Here is a 20,471-nt window from a genome sequence, read left to right on the forward strand (position 1 = left end):
CTAAAACAGGATGCTTTCATTCATTTGCATGACTTTTGGTACTTAAAATGAACAGTCCCTCTCTGAAGATACCTAAAAGTAGAAACCTTTTAACTTACTGTCATTTTTCAGATAACTGGGGGCATCAGACTGGCATGAAAGTGAAGTTATTCTGCAAGTGCAACTTAGTCCTTTAGGTTTAAACAATAAAAATAGATTAATCATTCCAATAAGTGCTTGAGGGAGAAACGCATGTTGAAATGTTGAAAGAGGAAGACTTGGCTGTGGATAACACAACATGAAAGTAATTAATCCTATTTACACAGTTCTTGGTGTGACTGGTCCTTTAGTGGGGTGACTAAATGAATCCAAACACACTGAAGATCGGTGACTGGACGGTGGGTTTGGTCGGTATGGGTTTGACCACAACGTGTGTGTGGATTTTCTGTCCATAATGATGCTCAGGTCTCTCTGTCTCAGTCCCTGCTGCTTTGCTCCACAGCCCCAGAGGCGGGTGAGGGACGATAATGTGACTGTGGAGGACCTGGTGTCCGTGGTACTGGAAGGGGCAGCAGCCGCACACACTCACACAGTGATGAGAGGTCAGGTCCAATTTCAGCGTCTCTTTGTCCACAGCGCTGCGTCGACTGGACGCAGACAGAGTGGCCTTTGCATTATCATCATCGTAGCTCCTTTTCCTCTTTTCGTTTTCACTTCCCTGAGATGTATCTGCAGGGTTCCTTTTCAGTCCTAAATGTGAGTGCTCCCTCTTAGTCTGGGTCAACTTGGGTTCCTCCCAAAATGAGGCCGGTAGTTGGCGTTTCCTCATAGGCACCTGCTCCACGGCGCTCCCCACATTCTCCACACCCTGAGCATCAGAACTGGCCTTCTCTGCGACCTTCACGCTCTGGTGAACAGTCCCCACCGGTTTGGCGCACCCATACTCAGCAGACCTGTGTGTGTGGCATCTTGGGACTCTGGAGTACTTCTGAGAGAAACGCTTCAGTTGCTTCTGCAGATATTTCCTGTGATCCACGGAGCGTCTGCACGGAGCTGACTTGTCCAAGGCCGCTTTGATATCGCTGGATGCCAAATTCACAAAATTCAACAGCGTCTTGACTTCACTGTCTGCGTTTGCCATTTCTGCAGAGACTTTGATCAAATCAGTCCATGTTAGAACTTGTAGTCCACCACCAAGATCTAAAAGAAAGCCAGAAAACAAAGTTAGGCTTTGCGTAATTGCGCACTGTTCTCTGTTATAGGAATTCTGCAAGTAAGCCTGTATTAATGTGTAATAACTCTTTACCCACCACTGCTGGATGAATCCAGACACTCTCTCTCTCGAAACCACAGTCCAGTCACAGACTTCTCTCCAGGCTGCAGTAGGAGCACTTCAACAAGTTGAATGAATATAAACTCCTTGTAGTTATGGTGCTTTCCTTGAACCAATCAGCGACCCCAGGCCCCTCACAATGCACCCCAATCAGCCTCCAAGCGCCCTGGTATCGAATTCTTCTCCATTGCAAATTGTTGTCATGGAGATCTGGAAAAAGCCGCCGAGGGGATGTGATATTTTTCCTACGCGGTGATTTCTGCGCGTTGGCAAAAAAAAACTACATATATATCTCCTAAAATCCGGAGTGTGCGCAAATGAAAATGAGTGCTGAAATATGCATGAATTCTAACTTAATTCTGGAGCTGTTATAGTTTGTAACATACCCCTCGTGCCCTCCCCAAGAGTGATGTCAGCTGTAGGATTTGGTGAGGGGGGATCTAAAGAGTGCATAACCATGGAAAGGGGCTTGAACGCTCAAGAATCTTGTCTTTCTGTTTGCCCCCTCAATCGAGCGACACAAAAGCTGAATTACTCATTCAAACCTCGCGGGACAAAGGGAAAGGAGCTGGATAGCACTCCTGCATTTGTAGTCAAACATTTAGAGACTTAAATCGAGTCGTCATGAAGGAGAAAGAGTCGGACAAAGCCCATAGAATTGCCATCAGCAAACATTTTCCTGTGTCATATTATGGGGTCTCCATGGCTCCCTCTGGCCCGCGGACAATAGCACAAGTTTGCACACTCGAATACTGTCACCCTGCCAACGGCAACAAGGGCCCAAAACAGGACAATCCCCAGAGAAAGCATGGGCTCCGCGGGGAAGGTTGCAATGGAGGAGGAAAAGGGGACTTGTGAAATGCTAATTGAGCTTCATCCCCTTATTGAAGTGGAAAAAGGGTACCTATCGTTCCATTGAACCGCAGCAGCAGTGGAGTGAGATGTGAGGAAACTGTTTGTCTGGTGAGTAACACCTCATGTTTGTGCACTATGCTGCCCTCATATACACCCTGAGCCACTTTAGCACCAGGAGAAAATCTGCAGTCTATATCAAAGCTACAGGCCATTTATTCAGAGTCAGCTGCAGGCAACATGATTGATAGCCTCATTCACTCAGTTTGGGGTTGTCTGAGGAGAGCCCTGCAGGTCTATATGTGCTCTGACTGGTCTATCTTTTTAGGCGGTGCATCCCTCTTGTTCTGGAAAAGCAATAGGACCCTATTGTCCTCCTCTCTTCTTCTTCCCTTCACCTCTCTGCTCAGCTGAAAAGGCCAATTAACAATGGTGCTCCCCTCCCCTGGCCTGTCACCCCACTCCTGTGCTTTTGAAGTGAGGGAGAAAGAGGAAGAGGAAGCATAGCGGCATCCATAAATCCCACAATGTCTCCCTGTCCTCGTGCCAAGACAGGTGGATGGGACGTCGATCATTTCAGATGTTTGGAGGGTCAAGCTGAGTTATGGAACTTTTTCTATATTTACCAATATCGCTTTAAGGGGGTCATGCGAGTCTGCCTGCACACACCATCAATCCTGCTCCCACAGACAAGCAGACACACCAACACACAAGTTAAAGCGTCACTTTAGCCGTTACGTGTGTGCACCAAAGATATGAACCTAACTTGCATATCTCTGGCACTCATGCAAATAGCATTCAGAAAAGGTTGCAGCCGGGAGGCGTTTGGCATCTCCAAATACGTGCAGTTGTGTTACAAACTGCTGAACCATAAATCTTCACCATGTTTGCATTCTGTGACAGAAGCCGTAATACTACTGAAATCTGACTCTGTCTGTATTAGCTCCTTGGCAGAAGCTGTCCAAAATATATCCATTAGTTGAACTCTCTATGGTAAGCACTATACTTTTGCTAGCTTTGCTCAAAATTATCTAAATAAGATAAGGCTGTGTTTCCCCTACAGCCCAACGCAGCCTTGTGGGAGAAACACAAGAAAAAGACCAGATAAGATACAAGAAATATAAAACAGAGCAAAGAAATAAATAGTTAGGAGAGCTAAACTATAATTCCAAAGTAAATAAAGCCATACATAGTATATACATACACAGTTCAGAGCTCTACAATATCTCTGTATAGGTCAAAGTAAAATAGAAGTCATTAGAATATAAGAGGAGGATTGGCACTCTGTGAGCATAAGAAAAAAATCCACAAATTCCAGGAAATTAAGAGACTTTGGTTGGAAGAAGTTCATTTGTTTCTTCATCACATCAAACAAATCCATTCTCAACAGCAGGGTTGGAGATAAATGTTCACATATCTTAATTTGTTTACTTACTCAATGATCTGTTAACATATTTGAACAGAGCACCTTAACGTCATGTGTTCCCAGACTTTGCCACTAGATGGCAATCTACCTCCACTACGATGCACATAGATATGCTAAATACACAAATAGTAAAGATTAATGAAGCTGAATTAATCTTCTCTGAACATTAATATCCCTTAAATGACAGGGCGTCTTAAAATATCTGTTTGATGTAAGTAATATTTTGGGGCTCTGTTTGTTTGCAGAGGTGCTAATTAAGTATCTTGGCAAGAATAATAACGCTGAAAGACCACAGTAATCTTATTAAGAGGGTTTCTTATCTGAGTTTAAAAGGGATGTGATGTATGTTGTGGCAGATTGCTGCTTGTTGGAATGAGGTAAGGCAGCAGGAAGGAACAAGGAGGATGTAGTGCTTTTCTCTTGTCAGATAATCAATACAGGAACAGACTGTAGGAGAGGATGGACGAGCTGAACCGCTGGGCACACTGTATGCCAAATCCAGGCTTGTTGTGTACTTTGAAAACTCTGAACCCTGAAATCTCAGCATTGTGTGTGCATATGCAGTTTAACAGCAGCTGTGGATTTTCCACTCTAAAAGTCATCCACAGCTCTTGTGCATGAGCTCACCCCATTACTGTGTGTGAAGAGCTTTTTGATAGGCAAGAGATGTGATAAATGCTCAGCCGCAGCAAAAGGCTGTGGGGCTGGATGCTGAATCCATTGATCTTAATCCAGAGTTGTTTGAATAGTTGGCTTAGATGCTGTTTGTGTTATTTGGAATAAGCACACTGTGACACAATTGGCTGTCACTTCTGTTATTTAAACCACCATTAGAAGTCCTCTGGGCACAGCAAATGTTTGTGGATGTATGAAGCGTGAATAAGCAGTGAAAATGACATACAGGTTGGGCAGCACGTTGGTGCACTGAGCAGAGAAACTGTCCTGAAAAGCATGTCAGCCTCAAAGCATAACCCCTGCTGAAGTGTCTTTAAGCAAGCCAATGGATCTTAAACAGTTTAAGGAATGATGCCTGGACACTCGAGTGTTTAATATGTTAAGAGCTGCAACCAACAGTTATTTTGGTATTTGATGAAAGTCTATAAAATGTCAGAAAGCAGTGAAAAATCACCACCTGCATTTCTTAAATCTCAAGGAAAAGTCTTCAAATGTCCTTGTTTGTCCAGTCTACAGTGTTAGAGCTCAAAATATTCATTTCACCGTGATGTAAAACAGCAATTCTCACATTTGAGAAGCCAGAGCTTAGTATTGTTTTGCAGTTTTTTTTTTCCTGTAGAGTGACAAAAATAGTAGCAGAATAATTCTCTGTCACCCTCGAACCAATGAATCGATAAATGGCTTCATCTCGAGAACTGTGACCAATAAAGTAGCCCATTGTCTGTGCTTTTATTACAATGAGTTGTTAGTGCCAGGACCTCTACGGATGATGTAATGTAAAATAATGTGGCGGTGTCAAAGAGTCAGACACAGCATACAGATCTAAACACAATTCTTCTATATTGCCTCATCTATTAACGACACTGAGATGAGCACCAAGGTTTTATAACCGTGGTCAGTTAACTGTTTTAGTGAATTCCAATAAACTGAGAATGTCACTTTGGCTCTGTGGTACCGTGTACATGGCTGTGGGCTGTGGGGTAATTTCATAACTGTGCCTAGTGGAGACCACCAACAACATTATGCAACTCTGCTCTTAAAAACTACCCACTGCAGTCTGACTCTTTGCACTCTGGCCCACAGCATCAAACTACAACAGTATGGTGTCAAAGATGGGGCGGCATGAAAAAAAAATTTAAGCTTGAGTTTAAAAATAAGCATCTAATAAATATCTTACAATTGTCTTTGTTGTTGGGCATTAGCAGCAAATGCCAGGTTACATCAGTGTTGTTGATCTCAGCCCTACTTTGGGACATTGGACCACAGAGTGCTCTAGCAGGCGCACAGCACATCAAACATGGGAATGGCAATGTTTTCAGTCGGTAGGCGTCTTGCACTCCCTCTCCCTCTCTCTCTCTCTGCACTCCACTTTAATTCGGTCTAGTACGCGTCATCCTTACGGACTCGCCTCCACGCATCGTGGGCTTATACTTTCAGCCTGGACCACTGTTTTAAAAAAAAAAAAAAAAAAAAAAAAAAGAAAGAAAGAAAGAAAAAACATAAACAAGCTAACAAAAACAAAACAAGCCAATCCCACCTGGTATTACCAACGCCTTCATAACCACATCCCCTTCACCTCCTGTGCGTGCGCGCGTGTGTGTGTATGTGTGTGTGTGTATGTGTGTGTGTTGTTGTTTTGTTTTTTTTGGAGGGGAGGGGGGACTTTTTGAGAAGCGGAGGGTGAATTTGTTTGAGCACACGCTGTCAGGATGAGCTGATGTGAGCGTTGCATCAAGTGCGCGGTGGTGATGCTCCGCTATAAAGCAGCCCGCTGTATTTTGGCTCAGAGGGGGATGCATCAGTTTAACCCTCGGCTCTGCCCTCCGGACTCGCCCATACAGTACTCAGCCTAGATAAGTTGAGGGCATGTGTGATCCCATTGTGAGGAATCCTGCCGCACGATATTCCTGAGGATCTCTCCTCTGTTCGTTTTTTTTTTTTTCTTCAACTTCGATGGCTTGAGTGGCCCATTTGCACTCATGCTTGCAGCCGAGGAGGGATGTAAGGTACGGGCCATCTACCGCCCTCACATTGCACGGAGTAGCGGCGTGATTCAGGTCGCTATCTGAGTGCCAATAAGAGAAAAAAAACTACTTTCGAGATGTGAATTATCGAGATTTGCTACTCATTCCACCGGCTCGCCTGTCCTATGCTATCGACAACGGGATTTCAAGAGGAAAATGATTGTGGCATAAACTATTTCTGGAGACGCTTGTCACAGATATCGCCGCTGAACTGGACAGGGTGGATGGTTATTTCCCAAACTGTTCAAGCCTATGTATACTGCATTCATTTGTTGGAAACGCTGCCTAGTATCTTCGAGAACAGCGCAAGAGGAATGCTGGTCCAAGATCTAATGCCATTTACTTTAAGTTTTTGGCCTTTTTTCTTCGGTCATTGCCTTCTCTCACTGTTTTTACTCTCGTGCCAGGTAAGAACTATGTTCAGGCGCGCCACTTGTCAATTTACGCATGAGAAGAGGTTACACTAATGCAACTGGAGTTAGATTTACTGATGGACTGTGCATGAGAACTAATGTTCTGTTTTCAAGTAACTTAAGTACTTATCGTGCTGCAATTAATACACAATACATTGCATGTGTGTTGGCACCAGATGTTGGTGTCATCAGTCCAGGGCACACCTGTGTTGAGGAAATACTGACAGGCATGCACGAGTAGAGTTTCCAAGGCATGAGAAATACAGCTATGCACACCACACACACATACACACACAGACACTCAGCTCTCTTGTAGTGGGAACATGGAGTAGCCAACTGTGTTTTTATGATAACAATATTCAGTTATCCCACCAGGATCCCTGCAGCAGGCATATGTTAGTGATGAGTATTCTAACCTCTGCCCCATGCTGCTGCCTACAGATAGTGGTGAGCTGTTGTTCACACGCACACAGTGTTGCCAGGGTTCATGTGTAATGTGATCTGCTTGAGTTTCCAAGTCCACCCACGCACACTCCTCGGGGCAGCCTGCTGCCCACTCTGTTGGTGGGTGGTTTCTTACAGGGAGCGGGCTGCAGCCATAGACGTGATACTTTTGTGCATGTACTACATACACAGCAGCCCCGGTGACAACAACACTGCTGCGATATGAAAAGAATGCTGAGAGGATATCCACAGTGCTGCTAACTAAGAGGCTGCTGAGTGTTCAAGCATCTCCATTTGTGCTGCACAGTGTTGTGCTGATGGTACTTCTGAGTAATGCACTGAAGGACTCAGTCATTTCAATGTCTCTCTCTTTCTCTCTCCCTCACCATAAGGGAGAACTCCAGAGGTCATGCTCACGGACTGTGGCGGAGAAAGTTAGCGAACAGTGCCAGCTGGCATGCCACTGTAGAAGATACCCTCCTCTTCCTCCTCCACCGCCTCCGCCACCTCCTCCACGGCTACTGAGCACCACAGGTAGGGCTCCCAGCTCACACTCCCACCCAGGTTTAACACCTGTCTCGCTCCAAGTCTGTCTGTCTCACTCTCAGTCTGCTCTCACCCCACAGTTGGAGGTCATTCCTAGCCAGGTGCAGGTGTCAAGCAACTGGCTAGTGTGAAGACTGTTTTGACGTGAAGTGTTTCCTTTTATGCTCCAAAGAAAAATGTACCCTCAACCCCCTGAGATTGCTGTGTGAGTGCCCGTGCATGGGTGCAGTTTTGCACGTGCGCCTCTGTGCGTGTGATAGAGCCAGCAGGATGTTGACAGCTGAACACAGGACTAATATATGCCAGGTCTGACCTTGGGGAGTACCCAGCTGCCTGTGAAATCCATGCCTGCTGGGCTGCTAAGCTCAGTGGTTCAGTGGTAGGGTTTCCCCCGGAGGACCCCTGATTAAAACACAGATGAGTTAATTAAATTAGCTTTAATTCGATAGAGATAAGGGACTAATGAACCAGCCCAGTGGTTCCAGCTTCATTTTGAAGTTGAGCTGGCGGCAATAAGGGTGTGTGTGTGTGTTTGTGTGTTTGCGTGTTTGTGTTACTGCTTGTGAACAACAAGCGCGTATACCTGCGTGGACCCCCTGCCTGTTGCAGCAGTTTTCTTTCCGACACTCCCTCTGTCATCCCACTCTGAGATGGCAAATCCACTAACAGATATGCGAACATATTTCACCAGCCTGCCCGCTGAAAGTTAATATGATTTGTATGTAGTCTGAAGCACCTTAATGAACAGTGCACTGAAATATGGGACAGGCGTTGCTGATGATGCAGCCATCCTGAGCTATTACTATGACTCTTTAGAATCACTCACCCTGAGCCCTGAATATTATGAGTTGGGAGGAGTACTTTATCATTAAAGTCTCAACGGACAGCAGTGTAAAGGTTTTAATCAATCAGTTCCAATGATTTTTTTCTTTCTGGTTAATTTAGAAGTGCCTCTTTTTTCCCCCTGACTCACCATGTCAGCTACCCATGAACCGGGAGTTATAGACCCTTCTGTGAATGTTGGTCACTGCATAAATGCTGCCAGGACCATCTGACTGGAAGCTAAGGTGGGGGTTTGAATGGCCAATTATAGCCAACGCATGAGTGCAACGCTGCATTTACAGTGTCTGATGCCTCCATAAACAGCAGTATGTCACGATAAATACCATAAGCAGGCCAATTTTTATTCCTTTTCAGCTTTTCACAGAAATGAGGAATGAGGGTGGAGACGCCATGAATAATTCACTTAAAGGGAGTTTTTTTTTTCTTCAGTTCTTAATTTAATCTATACGGGCGCATAATTCTCTTGATATTCCTTCAGTAGCCCAATTTGCAGAACAGTTAGAGCTGAAATTTTGCTTTAAACTGTAGTCTTTAAAAATGCAATGAATATGCATAGCTAACATGAAAAACGGGGACAATGACTGAGATCTTATCTATCTGCTAAAAGTCCAAAAAAAAAAAGTGAGAAATCAGCAATGTTAAGTAAGTCTGTGTGTGCTAAAAATGGTTTCCGGAGTCCTTCAAAGGACTGTGCTTTATCACAATGAAGAAGATCCTTACCACTGACTGAATTAAATCCTACAGCCGTTGACAAAACGCAGGATTAAAATGGAAGTTTGGCTGAGAGGAGCTTTTAAATTCATAGTGACTTATGACGTGATGTGCTGTACCGGGGGAGAGCCGTGCCTTGTTATTTGCACTGTGGAAATGTGCTGTGTTGGAAAATAGTCTACAGCATTACTAAGGAGTATTTGTCACTATGGTGTAAACCCTTCCTCTCATTCATAACAAAATAACTGTAAATGCAGCAGCTATGAGTTTGTTATTGTATACACAGCGCAGTGTATTCCCCCAGGAGCATAAAACTGGAACAAATCAGCATTCATAGATAGATGTGCACATGATTAAACTGATTTATAGACAGTGGGAGAGCATCAAATGCTGCAGAAAGAGAAAGAGAAAAGTTCTGCATTACAGACACGAAGTTGCTGATGCACATAATGTTATTCAACATTCCTGGTGAGTGGTCTTACTCCACAAATCTAATGTGGAAAGAGCAGGAGGTTCCTGCAACAGTAATTGGTGTGGACAAGAGTGCTGGTGTAAGGAAGGCTGACGGGACCTTAAATGATTCATGGTGTCGGGTTAGATATCTTTGAACGTTGAACCTAAGACCTACAGAACAGGCGAGGACACAGCGCCTTCCCAACTCAGAGTCCAAGGAAGAAAATTCACCTCCATGCTGCTCTGTTACTGTGTTGTATAATACAACCACTAAGTCTCAAATAACAACACTCAAGTCACTGTTGAACCTAAAGTGACTGTAATCTTAGATTTCTTTGTTTTATTTTTGTTAAATGCGTTCTATTCATTTTCTTCTTCTGTATCCAAATGTCTCCCTCCTGCCCTGTCCTCTTCTCTTTTTCTAAGTGGTAGATCCCATGGTGCCCTTGTTGAGGCCCTGGTGGATGGAGATGGACATTATAGTGCTTGGAACAGTGGGCTGTGCCTCAGTTGTCTTCCTTCTCTCAGCCATCATCATCTGCTACAAGGCCATCAAGAGGTTGGATGTCATTTTTCTCTTTTCTGTCTTTTTCTTGTGGTATTTCAGTTAGACTTGACTCTCACGAAATATTTTCAAGTAATGACAAATTGAAATTGGAACTGTCACAGCCAGGCTACTCAACATATCATACGTAATTTGACCCACGGGACACTGAGCCATCTCTTCTGCCCTTAGCGCAGGAGGATATGTTGACCCTGTCATCACCCTGCTGGGTCACACTGAGGTCAGAGGTTAGATAATGGAATAGGCTGTAAATGTCACAGAGGAAGATTCACTACACTGAGTCACCAGAAACATCCTATATTCTAAATGAATTAATTGAGCTGCACGTTGACCTGACTTTATAGTACTGTGTTGATTTTAATTTAATTTGCATAGTGTCTGAAGCTTCCTAGAATGGCAGCTGGATTCACGGAGGTGAAAGCAAGAGGCGAGCAGAGGAATCCCAAGACGCTGTTGTTGCAGCAGGGACTGTTTCCCCCATTTGGCTTATTAGAGAAAAAGCTGCGTGAGGTTTTAGCCTGCAGCACAACCCAGACCCAATTCTCTGTGTGACATTCAGGCAGCACGGTGTCACACATGCACTCTGACATCCACGTTAATGTTTGCAGACATTTAACAAACACACACACACTTCCACATCGTGCAAAGCACTACACATGCACAAAGAGGCATGCAGAGGATACTTGTGTGCACCCACCCGTAAACACACAACATCTTTACATACATGGATACATCATCTTGGCATATTTACACACTCTATAAAATATGTCATAAACATTGACTCGCACACACCCATATGAAAACAGCCATAGATATGTGTGCTAAATTAGGGAGCTATGTGTTATTTATGTGTATTTAAATTGATTTAGTATCATACCTTATTATATTTCTGAAACTATATTAAGCCTGCACACCAGATATGTCTTTCCTCAGCAGAACTCTATTTTTCCCTTCTTTAAACAACAAATGGGCAAAGTCAGGCTGCGGAAGTAATGGGCGGTTGGCTCAGGAATTCATTATGGCAATTCTCCAGCCCCCTGTGTAGCCAAGGGGCACCTTTTTTAATGCAGCAGTGGTAGGAAAGTGTTGTTGCAATACGGGCTCTAGCCCCAAACCCAAGTCATTATTTATGAATTAATTTGCGCAGTCATTCAGTCGCAGGCCACATCTTTTATACATGCAAGCGGGTCGTGTCCTGAAGCTCTGTGGGCTCTAGACTGCAGACTTTATGCCACGCCAAGCTGCCCTCCACTCTGAATGAGAAGGGAAAAATACTCAGGTCCAGCCAGACTGGCCTCATTAGACATTCATTAGTCACCAGCCAATAGGAGAGCAATCGAAGGAAAAATGTGATTCCTTCAACATTTGTCATGGATTCTCTAAACATCCATCATTTCTGGGTGGAAGGGAAAGGAAACAACACAGCGAAAACGACGAAATGTTGTCTACCAAAGCAAGCAGAGGCAGTAATTGAGCGTCTTAGTCAATAACAATGTGAGAAAGGGTTTGTCAGTGAGAAAAACACAGCCAGTTATATATAGCCCTTCCAGCCCCTCAGTGCTCCGGGCTTTCCCAATGAAAATCAGCTGGCCGAGGGCCAAGGCCTGAGCACCACAGACAGCAGAGGAGAGAGCTCTGCGGGTCCCAGCCCTCCTGGCCTTTTGTTATTTTTTATAATCTTTGTCTGCCAGTCATCTGTCAGAGGCAAAGGGGCTGAAAAGAAAAAAACACTTCCATACAATTCTATTCAGAATCCACAGCACCAGGGAGGCTGGTGTTTGCAAGCATAGAGAAGAGGATTCAGACACATGCTGCGTTTCAGTGTTGCTGTGCCATCCAAAGCTAAAGACATGATGCTGCAGTCCAGGCTGTCAGCCATCCAAGAAGCCAAAACAAACAAAACGCAAACCAACTGACTAATGAAGCTAGATGCTTCCCCCAATCACTTACCGCTCTGGGAAGCTTGTCCAAAGATGGATAATAATACATCACAGCTGGTTCTGTCTAAGGGCAATACAGTCTATCCAAAACACTCAACCGGAGATACAATAAAAGGAAAATACTAGTCGGGCAAAATGGTTTAAAATCTAATATTTACCAATACATTATTAATATACTCTTGTTTTATTTTCAGAATTACTATACTGGCCCCATCAAAACGGGTGACAGATTTTTGCAGTCTGTTTTTTAATGCTTTTTCTTTGAACCATGGCATGTTACTCTAATTTCCAGATGGCTAGAGTAATTGTAAACAGCTCAACACATGTCCTAATTTCACCATGATCCATTCCCCAAACTTCAAACAGGAATGTGTGCTGTGATTGCACAGCTTTGATATGAAATATTCATCTAACCTGTGAAGTGTTGTGTTGCCACCTGCCATGTGTCAACAGCATGGCATTTATTATTGAAGGCCTGGGTAGAGGTTGGTTTGAGGCCTCAGTGCTCTGCCCTGTGTGGTGGCCCAAAGCGACATGGTCAGTCTGAGCAGCGATTACATCCTGGGAGAAATAAACAGGCCCAAAGCACCTTCCAGCAGGCTATAGATCACCACTGGTAAACAGAATGTAATAATATAGTAGGTGAAATACTGACCTGTAAAAAATATTCATAATAAACCATTAGTTAGCTGCTAGGATGTTGTTTCATAACGAATAACGTCCCCACTGACTTTCTATTCCAAGTAGAAGAATTCCCAAGCTGGCTGTAAACAATGCCGTCTGTCCCTTTTTGGCATATTTTGGTATATCCCAACTCCCCTAGCTGCAGCAACCTCAGCCAATCATCTCCCCCGCAGCAGAATGTGTTTCCACCCTGGAGCTGGACAGTTTCCTTTCTGAGGCTTTCCCCGGGTCCCACAGGGACACAGCAAGCAGCATCTGTCCTACATGGCCAGCATGTATCCCTGGTGTCCTAAGCTATACGACCCCTCCCAGCTGACAGAGTCCCTCAGAAAGTTGTAGTCAGCGGCTCACATTTTATTCACAGCTTTTGCTCGAGAACCATTAGCTCACATAACCTCCAACTACCCCGACCACTGCAGATTAAATGAAGTATGCGATGTTCACAAGAAAAGCCTGTCATTTATGTTATGATCATCTGATCATACACGACAGGCCAAAATATAAACACAAATATTATAATCAATCTAAGACCATAAACTGGCAAAAAAAAACTCAAGGTACAGTGTCAAGTTTAATTTAAAAGTGAGGACAGTTATTATTATTTATATAATTAATAATGTCATAACAAGACAAAAACCATGCAAGCGGCTCTGCGAGGCTGTACTCAGACACAGTCATGCCCTGAGCTAAATGCTAACATTGGCTAACATGCTCACAGTGACAACGCTAACTCTGATGCTAAGCAGGTGTTATGTTTATAATGATTGCTATCTGAGTTTAGCATGTTAGCATGCCAACATTTGCTGATCAGCACTAAATACAAAGTACAGCCAATGCTGATGGGAATGTCATTAACTTTGAAGGTTTTCTGTCACAAAGGAAAGTATTGGACAAACTAAAATGTTGAACCGATGATGACACTAAACGAACAATTAGTAGGCCTATAGCCAAAGACACTTTGGCTTGAGGCATAAATGTCTGGAAAAAAATTCATGGCAATCTGTTCAATAGCTGTTGAGATATTTCACCAAAAACAATACATTTCAAACTATTGGTAGAGGGGAAATTAGGGGTCATCAAAGTCAGTTGGTTCATCCTCTGGAGACCATGGAATTCAGGAGGTGGAGGGGCGGAGGTGGTTCACAACGCTGAAACGACAGCTGAAAAACAGCCAAGACAGGCACAGTTTTAAAACCTGACAGCAACAAGACAGTTGTTTAACAGGTGTGGCAAAATCAGATTGGCTTAAGTGTATGGGTGCAGCAAAAAAGACAGCTTACAAATTGAGGTGACAGCAAGGGGAAAATGAGCATTCGCATGAAAAGTACAAATCCTAATTGAACATTTACTGGACTGACCTTGTACACTTCTTCTTTCCACACAATGGCAAGACTCCTGGACATGATAACAGAAACACAATCAAACCAGAGCAGAAACAATATAACAAAATATAGTACAACAGCACAAAATTGTGTCTTGAAACTAGTCTGTGTGTTTTTTTGCTGAACTTCTGCCACCGTTGCTAAAAGTGACAATTGTGGGATAATGGCATATGCTAAATTGAAGTGTGCGGAAGCACACGTAGAGAGGACTCATAAAGTCAATTAACTAACTCAGTAATTTCAGCACCATTTATGCAAAGTGAGCTAAAATTAGCTGCCATAAGCTACTGACCATACCAGACCAGAAAAGGCTGTAGCAGCAAAGCCCCACGCACTGTACTGAATTGAAGAACAGCACAATTTTTTGTTCAATAATTCAACTTTTCATTTGTAAGAGGCCTTATTGAAAATAATTACCTCACCTCTATGACACAGTATTCAAACTAAACATAATAAGTTACTAACAATTTTTCTTGCAGGCCTGTTGCATTAGATTGAATTATGTCATGTATGAGCTCATTTCACACTGTACGGATTCCCTCTCTGCACGATGCCTGAGAAGGGAAAAAGATTTGTGCTGGACTGGACTGGGAATGACTGTTCGTCAAAGTTGGACTGGCCAGCCAGCGCTTTCAGAGGAGGAGAGACACTGAGCTAAGATGTCGCTCAAGGGTCCTCTGTGGCAATGAAGGCACTGTACAGTGTTGAGTGGGACAATGACTGTACTAACTGTATTCAGATCTGTCTCAGAGTTACATAAGCCCAAGCAGGGGAGAGCAGCTGAGGGGGTCGGTGCAGCAGCCACAGTACACTGGACAAATATAATAACCACAAAGGCACAGAGGAGTGCATGAAAAGGGCTGTATTGAAAGATACTGCTCTTCATAGGCCAGTAGCAGCAAGGGGATCATGTGCTGCAGCTTTATTTTGCACCAGAACGTACTCATAGAAGTGACTGAGTATTACAGTCAGTAGTATTGGGAGGAAATTTCACCAGAGTTTATGTATCGATGTTATTCCCAAGTTGTTTTGACAGCCACACACATACTCATTACTTTGGGGGAAGATTGCATCTAGCAGTCAGAGAAGGTAATCGCCTTATCCCCTGTGTTGCTATGTTTCTTTTCCTCCTGTCTCCTTGCAAAAGTGACCTTTGAGCTTATTAGAAAGGATCGCTGAGAGCAGCGTATCCACTCAGAGCAGCCCGTGAAATCAAATCAGCCAAAGGTTAACAGTCTAGAAACTGTGTTTAATGACATGGCCTTTAGGTAACGTCACATCTCTCTTGTCAATTTGTCCTCACAAGAAAATGTTTATTTTCCAGGAAACCACTTAGAAAAGAAGAGAACGGGACAAGTCGTGGGGAATATGCCATGAGCATCCGCAACAAGAAGGCCATGGGTACGAACAACACTGTGGTATAGACTGTCTCCTGGTAGACGCAGGAAGTGACATCACCATTACCGTCCATCACCTTACCCCGAATACAACAATCCCTTCTCACCCAGAATGCAACTGGGTTTTCTCCGAGGTTTTCGAATAGGTAAACCTTCCCTCTTTGCTTGGCATGTTGCCTGGACTGAAGACGCCATTCAGCTCAAAAGGAGCTGTAAACGACGGAAGGAAAAAAAATCAAGGCAGAAAGGATGGATAGAAGAAATCCACAAACCCCCATGGTGTGGAAAGTGGCACAGCAGGCTGAACATTATGCTTTTAGTAACAGCAAGTGTTGCTGACAGGCTGGTTGGCTGCTGGCTGGAGATGGACTGTCTGCCAGTCTGCCGCAGATCCAGACCTCACACACTGTTGACATCTGCAATGGAACAACAGACAATACAGCAGCCCTGCAGTCCCATGGGCGGCCAGACAGGACAGCCCAACCCACACAATAAATAACATGCATGCAGTTTTTACAGAGAATGCAACATTTTTTATATTCCAATCCACACACTGTCCATCTTTTGTTCTCCATTTTTGAGACAGATGCTTTGTGAGGGGCATGATGTTAGTTGGCCTTGGCTCTGAGATGTGGATTCATCTGACTATGCAATTTAAAGAAATCCATTTCAAAAAAAAAAAAAGAGGAGCAACGACATCAGCATGGGACGTTCTGGTTATTTTACCCTGCCAAAAATGCCACCGAAGACTTAGGCTCAATGTAATATACTTCAGTATACTTCATTCATCTATTTATCATCGATTTATTTGCTCTATTTATTTACTTATCTACCTTTGAATTTATTTTTCTACTTAAAAGGAAAAAAAACTGTCTTGTAAGTTAATCACATCTTTACAAATTTTGAAGATCTTGATGAATTCATTTTATTTCTTGATAGCTCTGTTTTTTAAGTGAATAATTTATAAACCATATAATTCATTTGTGATGCTCCGATGCTTTAAGCCTGCTGTCAGTTTGTTGAGACACTGATGCAGAAAACACGCTTGCTCTGCAAAGAGTTTTTGTATCAGTTGTGTTGTCTCTGGGTGTTTTGATATGCTTTTCTCTGTTTTCCTGAGACTTCAACTAGAAAGTCAGGGGTGTCTATGATGTGCTATGTGAATGTGTGTTTTTCAGACATTTCTGTGGTGCATCATATGCCAGTCCCCATTTTCAATCTGTTAACTCAGTCCAAGACCCCCCCAAAAGTTAAGCCTGCTATCACAAGTCACTTGGTTATACCTTGTTGTTTCAGAGTCTTGGGGTCAGCTAGATGCCTTCAGCCATGTTTTGTTTGGGTTTGACAATCTTCATTTTTCTATCTGTCAAGAAGGGCTTAGCCCATCGCTATAGAAACAGGGGACATGAGCCCAGGGCTGACCTTGTGACTGGTGAGAGACAGGAGATTTAGCCAATAGCCAGAGATCAGGTTGCACAGAGGATGGCCTCAGCAGGGATGTGTGTGACTCAGTGCTGTCACAGGCATCCTCCACATCCCCGCTTGGAAAAAACACAACTGAGCTGAACTGGAGCATCACTCAACGCTGCTCTGCTTTTTTTTAAACATTAAATCTGCGTGCGTCTGTGCGTGCATGCGTGTGTGTGAGTGTGTGTGTGTGTGTGTGTGTGTGCGCGTGCCTGTCTGTCTGCCTGTTTGTCGGTCAGTCTGTCTGTCTGTCTATGTGTGTGCATGCAGATGAGTGTACTCAGTGAGAGTGGGCTGTACTCTGTGGCTGTCAGTTAAGTATAGATATTGGCTAAACTGTGGAAATTTGGAAAAACACATGCTTGCATCTAAACATGCACAGGTATTAGCTAACAGTATACCCCACCATGTACCTATATGAGAGAAATGATGGATGCATGAATGTAAATATTGATATTTAAATATCTGCCTTCTGGACTGTTAATTAATGTACAGTGTAACAGAACATATGTTTATACATAGTTAATCTTAAACAATGTGCTACCATTTAGAATTATGTCAATGTTGTCATGTTGATGGAGCAAGCCATTAATGTATATATGGCAATCAATAGTACATACACAATTTATGCATTATACCAAACAAATAGAAAGATGTGCATAAGTTGATTTCATTGCTGAGTTTTTCAGTTGTAAATAAAACTGTACATAACAACAGACTTACAGTCTATTGTGTTTAAAGAGATATATGTGCAGAAATCTGTTGTTATTTTATGGCAGACAAACTGGCGAAGGTGACAAAAGTGAGACTGTTATATTTAGCCTGTGCCCATCCATTCTGCCCTGTGCTGTGTTGTGTCTTGGGCAGAGCTGTGCTGGCCGTGTCTCCTGGGCCCCCTGCAGTGGAAGACATGTTCTCAGTCTGTCTCACACAGTGCATCTTTAATGAACTGCGATTATCAAGCGTATTCCACTCCATGGGGTTTAATGACGCAAACAAGAAAACTTATAGGTTACGCATTGTGCTAGCTCGGGGCTCGATAAATAATAGTGTGGAAAGAAAATCATGGATGTGTGTGAAAGATTTCTGCAGCTACAGCAAGAACACAAGTTGCTAAAACAAAGTTAGGATTTTAAGGAGAGCTAAAAGAGGGTAAATGGTTCAAACACCCCTCTGACAGAGGCTACAATCATACATTAAATCACTCAGTCATTTTCCCATTTCTACTTTAATTTGCACATTATACATTAAATGTAGCTAATGATGTGAAACAAACAGGGGGAACAAACCTGTAATATACAGGCTGATGCAGAGGTGCACTGAAGAGGAATGTCAATGAATTACAATGTGAATGAGGGACCATAGAGTACTTTGCCTTCCCTGCGTTAGATGTGCCACTTGATGGTAATGCCAAAGGACACTGAGCAATTTAAACATTCATGCATTGTCCAGCCAGGGCGCTGTGGATCTCACTGTAATAAAAGCAATGTGACAGCACTAGGCGGGGGAACCAGGGATTGTCACTGTCTCAACAAGCTTATGAGGCTTTCAGAGGGTATTTCCATAGAGGGAAAGGACGCTGATACACAGACAAAAATTTTGGTTCTTAAAATTGTTTCTGTACAAAACTACTGTTTTTTTTCTGCAGCCTGTATGAGGCTACCTCTCTCAACCTGCTCTTTAATCAAGGAATGTCACCAGTGCACGCACCTGATGATGCATATGTGTGCGTGTGTGTGGTGTGAGAGCTCGCACAGTCCTTTCAAAGCTGACCTTCACAATCTTTGAAGACCCACTCACACTCCTCTGCTTGAGAGGCCTTTGGTCAGCGTTAATTATCCTCAGTACCTCCTGCTGCCTGCTCATCAGGTCAGTGCTCCCATATGGTCCTCCAGGAGGTAGCAGGCAGGCAAGCAGGGGCGGGGAAAGTGCTGGATACCTGTGGGACACTGATTACATAAGCTGCTGCTAATGAGAGAGGTTCTTTCGAAAAGGGCTGCGAGTTCAAACGATCACAACAGTGGCAGTGGCTGACAGATGCAACCCCAGAGCAAGAGGGACTTGATTAAACACACACACACACCTGTGCACGTGCAGGGACACATGCACATACACACTTGCATCCAGCATCACTTTAATACACGCTCACACTCACAGAGGCACGCAGCAGGAGAGGGGCTCTTTGATGAGCCAAGACTAGAGGTTGATGAGAAGGGGCACTGCAGCCTGATTCAGCTAGCCTGGGGTCACCGGGGAGTGTGTGTGTGTATGGTTGTATGTTTGTGTGTGTATGTGTCTGTGTCTGCGTCTGTGTGTGTGTGTGTTCATTAGTCACATTGTGTGATATCATTATACTAGTGACTCATTTGTCACACACCTCTCAACACGGGTCCTCTTATACATGCAGTGACTAAAAAGCAATTTAAAAAAAAAAAATGTATGCAAATCAAATTGGAATTATTTTTGTCTAATAAACCAATTTGTTCTTGCAGAATACATTTATATCATCAGATCTAATTCATCTTAAAGCTTGATAATGAAATCCTTGCAGCAGTGAAGATCAAAACAAAGATTAATGTGCTGTTCGGCTTTCTAGCCCTGCTGTCATGTCATCTGTTATTCTCAGACAAGAGCTTCGTGGTAATGTGGTTAGACCTCACAACAATGCTTAATCACAACAAACTACATTATGCCAAAGGTAATTGTGTTTGCTTGGTATATGCGTGGGTCAATCTGTTTCGCTGCTGCCAATGAAGAGGATGGAGAAGGGGGGGGTGGGCTTTCCACTTTGGGGCGGGGAGGAGGGCACAACCAAAATAGTCTTGTTTACCTCCAATGTCTGGCTCCACCTTATCGAGTTACAAAGCTGCTGCTGCAAGTCAGATTGGCCTCTGATTGATCTGAGCTCTGATGGAGAGAGGCAGCATGACTGACAGGCTGACAAGGATCTCAGACAGGAGCTGAGTAATGCATGTCATGTCATTTTCCCGGAGAGACACCTGAGGTTCAGTTTCTCGTCCAGAAGAGTAAACAACAGAGCCGATTTTATCGCTCTGCCATCTGCATTATGGTAAACTGGACATTTTCCACATCAGTCAGGACATCAAAGGGCAGTAAATGCCACATTTGAATTTTGAAGGGGTCTGCGATTCATATGAAATGACAAAGTATCTCAACATTTAGAAAAACTCGTACTTTTATTATCCAGCTTGTAACCAAGCAACTTAAAAAGTGATAGAATATGAATGTCACAGGGTGAGCATATCTGAGATTCAACAAGCATTTGCTGTCAGAACCTAGAAGCGGGTCTATAGAAATTCTCTTAGTCATCCCTGAC

The 20,471-nt window shown here is 43.5% G+C and overlaps 2 protein-coding genes across 2 annotated transcripts; one reads left to right on the forward strand and one right to left on the reverse strand.

The window, feature by feature from the left end:
- Positions 1 to 337: 337 nt before the first annotated feature.
- Positions 338 to 1,137, reverse strand: LOC139212476 (protein FAM181A-like). The gene has a single exon (XM_070843023.1). It carries the CDS (start codon positions 1,118 to 1,120, stop codon positions 338 to 340), a length of 783 nt encoding a protein of 260 aa, XP_070699124.1. The 5' UTR covers positions 1,121 to 1,137.
- A 4,932-nt stretch (positions 1,138 to 6,069) lies between these two features.
- Positions 6,070 to 16,261, forward strand: prima1 (proline rich membrane anchor 1). The gene is made up of 4 exons (XM_070842940.1): positions 6,070 to 6,696; positions 7,539 to 7,680; positions 10,126 to 10,258; positions 15,595 to 16,261. Exons 1-4 carry the CDS (start codon positions 6,415 to 6,417, stop codon positions 15,692 to 15,694), a joined length of 657 nt encoding a protein of 218 aa, XP_070699041.1. The 5' UTR covers positions 6,070 to 6,414; the 3' UTR covers positions 15,695 to 16,261.
- Positions 16,262 to 20,471: the final 4,210 nt, after the last annotated feature.

The sequence above is a fragment of the Pempheris klunzingeri genome, chromosome 13, assembly GCF_042242105.1.
Source record: "Pempheris klunzingeri isolate RE-2024b chromosome 13, fPemKlu1.hap1, whole genome shotgun sequence".
NCBI classification, from domain to species: domain Eukaryota; kingdom Metazoa; phylum Chordata; class Actinopteri; order Acropomatiformes; family Pempheridae; genus Pempheris; species Pempheris klunzingeri.